This window comes from Myotis brandtii, unplaced genomic scaffold (assembly GCF_000412655.1).
Source record: "Myotis brandtii unplaced genomic scaffold, ASM41265v1 scaffold396, whole genome shotgun sequence".
Taxonomy (NCBI): Eukaryota; Metazoa; Chordata; class Mammalia; order Chiroptera; family Vespertilionidae; genus Myotis; species Myotis brandtii.
In genome coordinates, this window is record NW_005365191.1 from 61,324 (window position 1) to 70,600 (window position 9,277).

The 9,277-nt window shown below is 45.2% G+C and overlaps 1 protein-coding gene across 2 annotated transcripts in view; it reads left to right on the forward strand.

The window, feature by feature from the left end:
- Nucleotides 1-4,420, forward strand: part of LOC102240847 (CD177 antigen-like) — a 50,605-nt gene extending 46,185 nt beyond the window's left edge. For both annotated transcript variants that reach the window (XM_014545077.1, XM_014545076.1), the window contains 4 exons: nucleotides 2,450-2,590; nucleotides 3,249-3,434; nucleotides 3,567-3,704; nucleotides 3,970-4,420. In XM_014545077.1, coding sequence (XP_014400563.1) covers nucleotides 2,450-2,590; nucleotides 3,249-3,434; nucleotides 3,567-3,704; nucleotides 3,970-4,196 — 692 coding nt within the window. In that variant the 3' untranslated portion in view covers nucleotides 4,197-4,420. The remainder of the gene's footprint in view (nucleotides 1-2,449; nucleotides 2,591-3,248; nucleotides 3,435-3,566; nucleotides 3,705-3,969) is intronic.
- Nucleotides 4,421-9,277: the final 4,857 nt, after the last annotated feature.

Genomic DNA, 9,277 nt, shown 5'->3' on the forward strand with positions numbered 1-9,277 from the left:
GCAAGGCAGGCGGGGAAGCTTGGCTTCCTCCGTCACTGAAGCAAGCAAGCCTCCCTGTTCGCATCAGCTGCCTGGCTGCTGGCCGCCATCTTGGTTTGGTAGTTATTTGCATATCTCCCTGATTAGCCAATGGGAAGGGTAGCAGAGGTACGGCTAATTACCATGTTTCTCTTTTATTGGATAGGATACCTACACACATACACTTACACCCATATACCATACACACACACTACACAAATCCCACAAATGCCACATGGAACACAGCTACTTCACCACAAATGAATTCTCCTAGTACATAAACTTGGCTTGTTCCCAGGCTTACACAGACCCTGACTTCTTCTCCCAAGCTCCTCTCACCTGTCAAAAGGGGGTCATTCTGTTAGCTTTCAACATTGATGTCAGATCTTGAGGGTTGCATTTGCTTTCCCTAGTTCAGTTCAGTTTAGCAGTTTAATAAGTATTTATTGAGCAACGGCAAGATCAGGTGTCAAAAGCTGGGGTACAATGAGATGTCATGGAGACAGAAGGTCAGTGCAGGGTTACAGACAGCTCCTGTGAAGACCTGGGGCTGAAAGACAGCTGGGTACAAGGGGACAGACTGCCCAAACAGGCCATGGCAGGAACCCACTGAAGTAGAACCATAGGGCTGGAATATGAATGGCCTTGACTGCCCCAACAAGGAGCTGAGCAGTGGTCCCAGTGAAGGCTATGAATCCACACAGTCAGGAAGAGCACAACAGTTAAGAGTCTAGTTAGTGTCTGAATCCAAGAGATGTAGGCTCCTGTCTGGTTCTTCCACTGAACCAGCTTTGGAGGATCACTACCTCTTTGAGCCCCTTTCACCAATTTCAAGGAGAAAGGGGTGATTACAGACGGTCAGGAGCAAAGGAGTATATGCAAAGGCCCTGGGGTGGGTGGGTACCTGCCACTTGTTCAAGGAAGAGCCCAGAGCCCCATGCGACTCTAAGTAGTGTATTCAAAAGAGATCAGAGCAGGACATGTGGTTGGAGAGGCAGGGCCTTTGGGGCCATTTTAAGGACTTAAATTTTTTTCTCAGTGGGGTGGGAACCTACTAAATCTTCTGATCAGAGGAGTGACATGAATTAACTTACCTTTTATGAGGATCCTTCTAACTGTTGGGTGAAAACTACAGTAAGGGGAAGGTGGGAGTGGGGGAGGGGACCTCCAGAGAGACTCAGAAGGAATCAGATTAGAGGCAATGGGGTCTTGGACTCTAGCGGAAGCAGCAGAGGTGATGAAAAGTGGTCAGGGTTTGGCAGTATTGTGCAGCTTAAGGCAACAGGATATCCTAATGGGTGCAACACAGGGTGTAAGAAATGGAGAATTGTTAAGAATGACAGCAATGTTCTCAACTTGAGCAATTACAAGACAGGAGCTACTATTGACCAAGACACGAAAGGTGGTGGCAGAGAGAGTGGGGCCAGGCTGGGAGGAGGGCAGTAGGAGCCATGATACTGTGGTCTGTGAAGTGGAGAAGTGAGCAGTCCTGCTTCTGGGGCTGTTTTGAAGGTTACCCATGTAGGTGGATGCTATATCGTCAGCCCAGGAGTTTCTGCATAATGGGACACATCCATGCTGGTGATGTGATGGCCTTAAGTGAAGGCTCCTGGTTTTCAGAGTGAACTCCTGAGTGCCCCAGAGGCCACAGTAGCTGAGGATAGTCAGTCATTAATCACTGTCTTCCCCGTCACTCAACTCAAGGAGCCCAGCCCTGCTAATTGCTAGCAGTGGGCACTAGGAAAGCTGCTTCACAATTCTGCTTCTGTTTTCCATCTTGAAAATGGGGAGGAGAAGGATAGCACCACCTACTTTGGGGGTCATTGTGAGAAAATGAGGTAACCCAGATGAGGGAGCTCCTTGGGAAACTTAAACGGGCTAATCCATAGAAAGCAATCACAACAAGCAGGCATATAGTAAATGCTCAGTACTCACTAGGCACTGCAATAATTCTGTTTGGAACATGGGGTTTCTCAGTAAAAAGAATATAAGGTGTCAGTCTACACTCCTCATTATCCTAGACTGGAAGCCATGAGGACAGGGCCTGGATGTCACTGACACCAAGGTTTCTAGCCTGAGGCAACACAAGGGCTGACTCAGCACATGAAGTGAGTTTGTGCAGGATTCCAAAGTGTCTAATGGAGATGCCAGAGGACGCCGACCCATCCGTCTCTCTCACACCCCAAGCAAGGAGCAGCCTTAAAGGGGTGTTGAGAAAGGTCCCTGCAGATGTTGGCACAGAAGTGGTGGTATGCAGAATAGGGGAGGGTCTCAAACTTCAAAGATCCCTTGTAAGCCTGAGATCAAGGGACTGTGTCCAGGCTACCTGGAGTGTGACTCAAGAACGTAATCACCTTCCCAAGCACGAGACCAGGAGGGACAGACATGGCTTGTTCCCGGGCTTCTACAGACCCTGATTTCTTCTCCACAGCTCCTCTGACCTGTCAAAAGGGGGTCATGCTTCAGATGAAAGAAAACCTAGCTCAGAACCCCCAGCCATGGAACACATTTTCGACCGTGACATGTGATTTAAAGGAGGTGTGTCAGGAGACACTGCTGCTCATAGATGTAGGTGCGTGGACTATGCAACAGGGAGGGATGGCTGCATGGCGTCCTTGGTCTCTTGCCCTGGATTTTGTCCCCTGAACTTGCTGCCTGATTCCCACCATGCCTGGAGTTCTACACCTCAGTCTCTCTTTCTGACCTTGGTTTCCCCTTCTGAAAAATGGGGCTAGATGCTGGCAGTAATAGTACTGATTGTGCTGGGTAGTCATGAGGATATATTCGAGGACCCTTGCAAAGATCTGAGAACAGAGCTGGTGTACAGTGACATCGGTGACTTTGTCTGAACCTTATTGAGCACCTGTTGTGTGCCAGCCTCTATAGATGCCATTGGGTGTCTTCCTGCCTCTTTTTCCATGAGTGAGGAAGCAGAAAATCCAGCAGGGACAGGAGATAAGAGAGAGTGAGATGTCGGCTGCAATTTGAAAAATGGGAGGCTCCACTGAGAGGGTGACATTTGAGCAAGAACTGAGAAGTGACAGAGCTGATGGAATGACTCAGACTCAGGCTCCCTCTTCACCCCACCTGCAACGACCTCTGATCTAGGACTCAGGCATCCTACTTTCACCCTCTGCCTGCTAAGCATCCAGAAAATGCTAGCTCCTGTCTCCCTTGGGAATGTCCCTTCCCCAGCCCAGCTGTCACTCCCTCACTCCCTTCCCCTGCAGGACCTACATCACTCATAGCGGGGATCAAAGGCTGCAGCAAGACTGAGAAACAGAATTCCACGACTATATCCATCCACTCGGCGCCCCCTGGAGTGCTCGTCGCCTCCTATGCCAATTTCTGTTCCTCCGATGGGTGCAACAGGGCCACAAGTAGCAGTGTCCTGCTGAACTCCCTCCCTCGTCCAGGTATGGGAGCCCAGGGGGATAGGGGAGGCCATGGAGAGATGGGGCCCCAGAGATACAGAGACTCTGGGCTCTAGGAGGGTGACTGCAGCTGGGAGCAGAGCTGTGCACCCTAACCTTCCCTTTGCTCCCCAGCTGCCCCTGCCCCTGTCCCAGGAGGCCTGCAATGTCCTGCCTGTGTGCAATTCGGTGGATCCTGTTCAAACACTGTAAACGTCAAGTGCCCTCCTGGTACCACTCATTGTTATAACGGCTATCTCAATCTCAAAGGAGGTAAGTGCTGAAGGCCAGGTCCCAGGATGAAAGGGTTAGGGGTTTGGATTCACTGGTGCTGCGGTGGGAAGGTGCTTGAGGCCCTGGCTCATGGGCTTGAGTGTGGAGGGAACTGGAAATTCAGATTTCTAGATCTGAGGGTGGCGAGGCCTAAGAGCCTGATCTCCTGGTCTGAGGGGTTAATGGTAGGGTCTGAGATTCTGGATCACAGGAATTTAAGTGTGTATTACTTTGAGACCCCTCTGAGTCAATCTTCACTCTCTAGATGGGCCGCCCGCTATAGTTAACATTCAGGGCTGCGTGGCCCAACCTTCCAGCTCCTTATTGAACCACACCAAAAATATTGGGCAGTTCATCGCAAGTGAGGGTCCTGAGAATGAAGAAAAGGAAGATAAGATTCGCCAAAGTGGGGCTGTTCCTGTTTGCTGCCTGGCTTGGGTGGTGGGGCTGGGGATATCCCTAGCCCTTTGGTGTGGGATAACCTCCCACTGACTCCATTTACCCATGATTTTTCTCCCCTGCTGACTCCCTAAATACTGCCCTCCCTCTGACCTCATAACCAAACACTGAATTGTTTTCCCATCTTCTCTGTGAATTCTCATCCACACACACACACACTTTGTGATCTGATAACAAGATATGGAAGAGCCTGGGAGCAGCTGCATTGTTCTTACAGCCACATGTATCTAATAAATAAAGAAATCATCTTTTTTCCCAGTGCTGGGGTTTCTCTATGGGGGGGGGGGAGAGCAGCACACCCAGCCATCTGGCATGGGGGAGGAGAGTAACCCTGTGAGTGATTCACCGTCCCAGGCCTGTCCTTTTCTGGTCTGGTGAACATTTCTGCTCCAGCTTGGGTAGTAGTAGAGCCTTCAGGGTATTTGGGCATCTCTGTGACCTGGGAGGTAAATGTGCACTTTGACTAATGAAGCACCTACTTAGGAGTCAGGTTCCCTACACAAACAGGGGCTTCATCCCACTCAAATCACTTGACATACGGTTTTGTGTGAAGTGGAGAAACAAGAGATCGTGCACAGTTTCCTGAGGCTGGCATCACAGGGTCTGCTACCATTCTAGGAAGACTGAGGAGAAGTTATTACCATTACTAGAATCCTGAGAGAGGGGGCAGGATGTTTAGAGAGGGCTGCCTGGCAAGAGCTCAGATCTCAGACCAAGTAATCAGTCCAGCCAACAGCAACATTACAGGGAAGGAGCTGGGGAATTGAAGGCCCAACCTCACTCAGTATCCTCCCTCTGGCCTCCTGTCAGGACTCCCCATTGACTGCACCCAGCTGTAAAGCAGGAGATCCCACCGACACAGTCCCCATAGATCTGCCCCCAACAGTGCAGAACAGAGGAAAAGGGGGAGAGAGTGAGTCTGAAAAAGGAAACAGAGTGTCCAGCACAATCCACCTTTCTTCTCCTCACGTCTACCCCTTCCTTTGTCCAGGTAGAAATCAGAGTCTTCAAAGAGTATCACAGGCCTAGAGAAAATTAAAATGGCAATAAGTAAATACCTATCAATAATAATCTTAAATGTAAATGGATTAAATGTTCAATCAAAAGACATAATGTGACTGAATGGGTAAGAAAATATGAGGTCTTCAAGAGACCCACCTCACAACAAAAGATACACATTAATTGAAAGTGAAAGGATAGAAAAAAATATTCCACGCAAATGGAAAAAAAAAGCTGAGGTAGCAATACTCATATCAGACAAAATAGACTTCAAAACAAAGGCCATAACAAGAGACAAAGAAGGCCACTACATAATACTAAAGGGAATGATCAACAAGAAAATATAACCCTTGTAAACATATATGCACCCAATACAGGAAGACCCAAATATATTTTTTAAAAGAAAAAAACCTCTTGATGGGCTTTAAGGGAGAGATTGACAACAATACAGTCATAGTAGAAAATTTTAAGACCCCACTGACATCACTGGATAGATCCTTCAGACAAAAAAATCAACAAGGAAACAGAGGCCTTAAATGACACACTAGATCAGATGGAGCTAACTGATATTTATAGAACATTTCACCCCAAAGAGCAGAATATACATTCTTCTCAAGCATACATGGAACATTCTCAAAGATAGACCACATGTTCAAACACAAAACAAGTCTATACAAATTCCAGAAGATTGATATCATACCAAGCATCTTCTTCTATCACAATGGCATGAAGTTAGAAATCAAATTACAATTTTTAAGAAACTCCAAAACACTCAAATACATGGAGGCAAAGTAGCATGTTATTAAACAGTGAGTGGATTACCAATGAGATGAAGCAAAAAGTTAAAAACTTCCTAGACACAAATGAAAATTAACATACAACCAACTAAAACCTATGGAACACAGTAAAAGCAGTCCTGAAAGGGAAGTCGAGAGCATTACAGGCCTACCTCAAAAAACAAGAAAGAGCACTAATAAACTAACCGTACAACTAAACTAATTGGAAAGAGAACAGCAAGAAAATAACAGAGAAGTAGAAGGAAGGAAATAATAAAGAACAGAGCAGAAATAAAGAACAGAGACTAAAAATACCACACCAATACTACAAAAGATCAATGAATCCAAAAGCTGGTTCTTTGAAAAGATAAATAAAATTGATAAACCCTTATCCAGATTCATCAAGAAACAGAGAGGACCCAAATATATAAAATTAGAAATGAAAGAGGCAATATAACAATGGACACCACAGAAATACAAAGGATTATAAGCAAATACTTTGAACTATATGCCAACAAACTGGAAAACCTGGGCGAAATGGACAATCTTCCAAAACTCAATCAGGAAGAATAAAAAAACCTGAATAGGCCAATAACAACTGATATTTAAACAGTAATTTAAAAATTCCCAGCAAACCAAAGTCCTGGACCATTGGATTTACAGGAGAATTTTACCAAACATTCAAAGAAGAACTATCACCTATCCTCCTTAAACTATTCCAAAAAATTCAAAAGGGAGGAGCACTTCCAAGCTCTTTTTACAAAGCCAGCAATATCCTAATTCCAAAATCAGATAAAAACAAAGAAAGATAGAAAATTACAGGCCAATATCCCTGATGAACACAGATGCTAAAATCCTCAACAAAATATTAGCAAATCGGATACAACAATATATTTTTAAAAATCATACATCAAGTGGGTTTTATTCTAGAGATGCAGAACTGGTACAATATTCACAAATCAATAAATGTGATACATCACATAAACAAAATGAAAGATAGAAATCACATGATCATATCAATAGATTAAGAAAAAGCATTCAACAAAATCTAGAATCCTTTTTTGATTAATAGATCAGCAAAGTGGGAATAAAGGAACCATACCTCAACATAATAAAGGCCATATATAGCAAACCTATAGCCAATATCATACTCAATGGGCAAAACTAAAAGTGTTTCCCTTAAGAACAAGAATAAGACAAGGATGTCCACATTCACCGCTCTTATTTAATATAGTACTGAAAGTCCTAGCCATGGAGATCAGACAAGAAGAAGAGATAGAAGGCATCCAAATTGGAAAGGAGAAAATAAAATTCTTATTATTCACAGACGACATGATCTTGTACATAGGAAACCCTAAAGACTCCACCAGGAAACCATTAGACTTAAATGAATTCAACAAGGTAACAGGATACAAAATCAACAGCCAGAAATTGATGGCATTTTAATTCTTATTTATTTTTATTTTTTAACATTTAGGGAACCATATTCTTTCTTCTTTTTTTTAATATGTTTTTTTCATTGATTTCAGAGAGAAGAGAGAAAGATAGAGAGATAGAAACATCAATGATGAGAGAGAATCATTGATTGGCACCTCCTGCACGCCCCCTCCTTGTGGCTCAGGGGATCAAGCCCGAAATCCAGGCATGTGCCCTTGGCCAGAATTGAGCCTGGGACCCTTTAGTCTGCAGGCCAACGCTCTATCGACTGAGCCAAATTGGCTAGGGCTTGATGGCAATTTTATACAGCAATAATGAACTCTCAGAAAGAGAAACTAAAAAACAATCCCATTTACCATTTCAAGAACAACAAAAAGTGATACCTATGAATAAACTTAACAGAGGTAAAAGTCCTATACTTGGAAAACTATAGGACATTGAGTCCTAGCTGGTTTGGCTCAGTGGATAGAGCATCCACCTGCAGACTGAAGGGTCCCAGGTTCAATTCCAGTCAAGGGCACATGCTCAGGTTGCAGGTTCAATCCCCAGTAAGGGGAATGCAGGAGGCAGCCAATGGTTGAACATTGACCTATGAACCAGGAGGTCATAGTTTGCCTCCCATTTATAGGCTTGATCCCTATGAGGGGACACACCCTGGAGACAACCTGCCGCAGTCCCTCCCCAGCTGGCCACCCCTGGGGCAGCACCGGGGCTCAAAGGGCATCTGCAGAGTGAGCAGAGTCCCTCTGGCAGGTGGGGTCCCTTGGCCTGGCCTGTGGGGATGGGGCCAAAACCGGCAGTCTGACATCCCCAGAGGGGTCCCAGAGTGCAAGAGGGCACTCTGCAAAGTTGCTGTCACTCAGCAGCTCCTGCATTGAGCATCTGCCCCCTGGTGGTCAGTGCACATCATACCTACCAGCCAGTCGGCCAGTCAGCTGGTCACTTAGCCTTTTATATATATAGATATGTATAGTCCATGGACACAAACAATAGTGTAGTGACACCTGGGACGGTAGGCAGGGACTGGGAGGAGGAAGGCAAGGGGGGAAGGGTGATGGGAGATATCTGTAATACTGTCAACAATAAAATAAGATTTAAGCCCTAGCTGGCTTGGCTCAATGGATAGAGTGTCGGCCTGGGGATTGAAGGGTCCTGGGTTCGATTCCAGTCAAGGGGAACATGCTCAAGGTTGCGGGCTCTATCCCGAGTAGGGGGCATGCAGGAGGCAGCCCATCAATGATTCTCTCTCATCATTGATGTTTCTACCTCTCTCTCTCTCTCTCCCTCTCCCTTCTTCTCTGAAATCAATAAAAATATATTTAAAAATAATAATAGCCCTAACTGGTTTGGCTCAGTGGATAGAGCGTCAGCCTGCAGACTGAAAGGTCCCAGGTTCAATTCTGGTCAAGTGCATTTACCTTGGTTACGGGCACATCCCCAGTAGGAGGTGTGCAGGAGGCAGCTGGTTGATGTTTCTCTCTCATCAGTGTTTCTAACTCTCTATCCCTCTCCCTTCCTCTCTGTAAAAAAAATCAATAAAAATATATTTTAAAATAATAATAATAAAATAAAATTTAGTTTAAAAAATAACAAATACCATATGTTGAATTTAAAGAACAATATAAACAAACAAATGAAACAGAATCAGATTCATAGATACAGAGAACACACTGAGGGTTGCCAGACAGAAGAGAGTTAAGGGAACTGGGGGGGAAAAGATGATGGGATTGAGAAAGACACATTGGTATTTACAAAATAGTCATGGGGACGTAAAGTACATCATAGGAAATATAGTCAATAATCTATAATAATAAAAGTGTAATATGCTGATTAGACCGGGGCTGCAAGGGAAGCCCGGGTCCCAGGTGCCTGCTGTAGGCTAGAGGGAAGCACGGGTCCCGG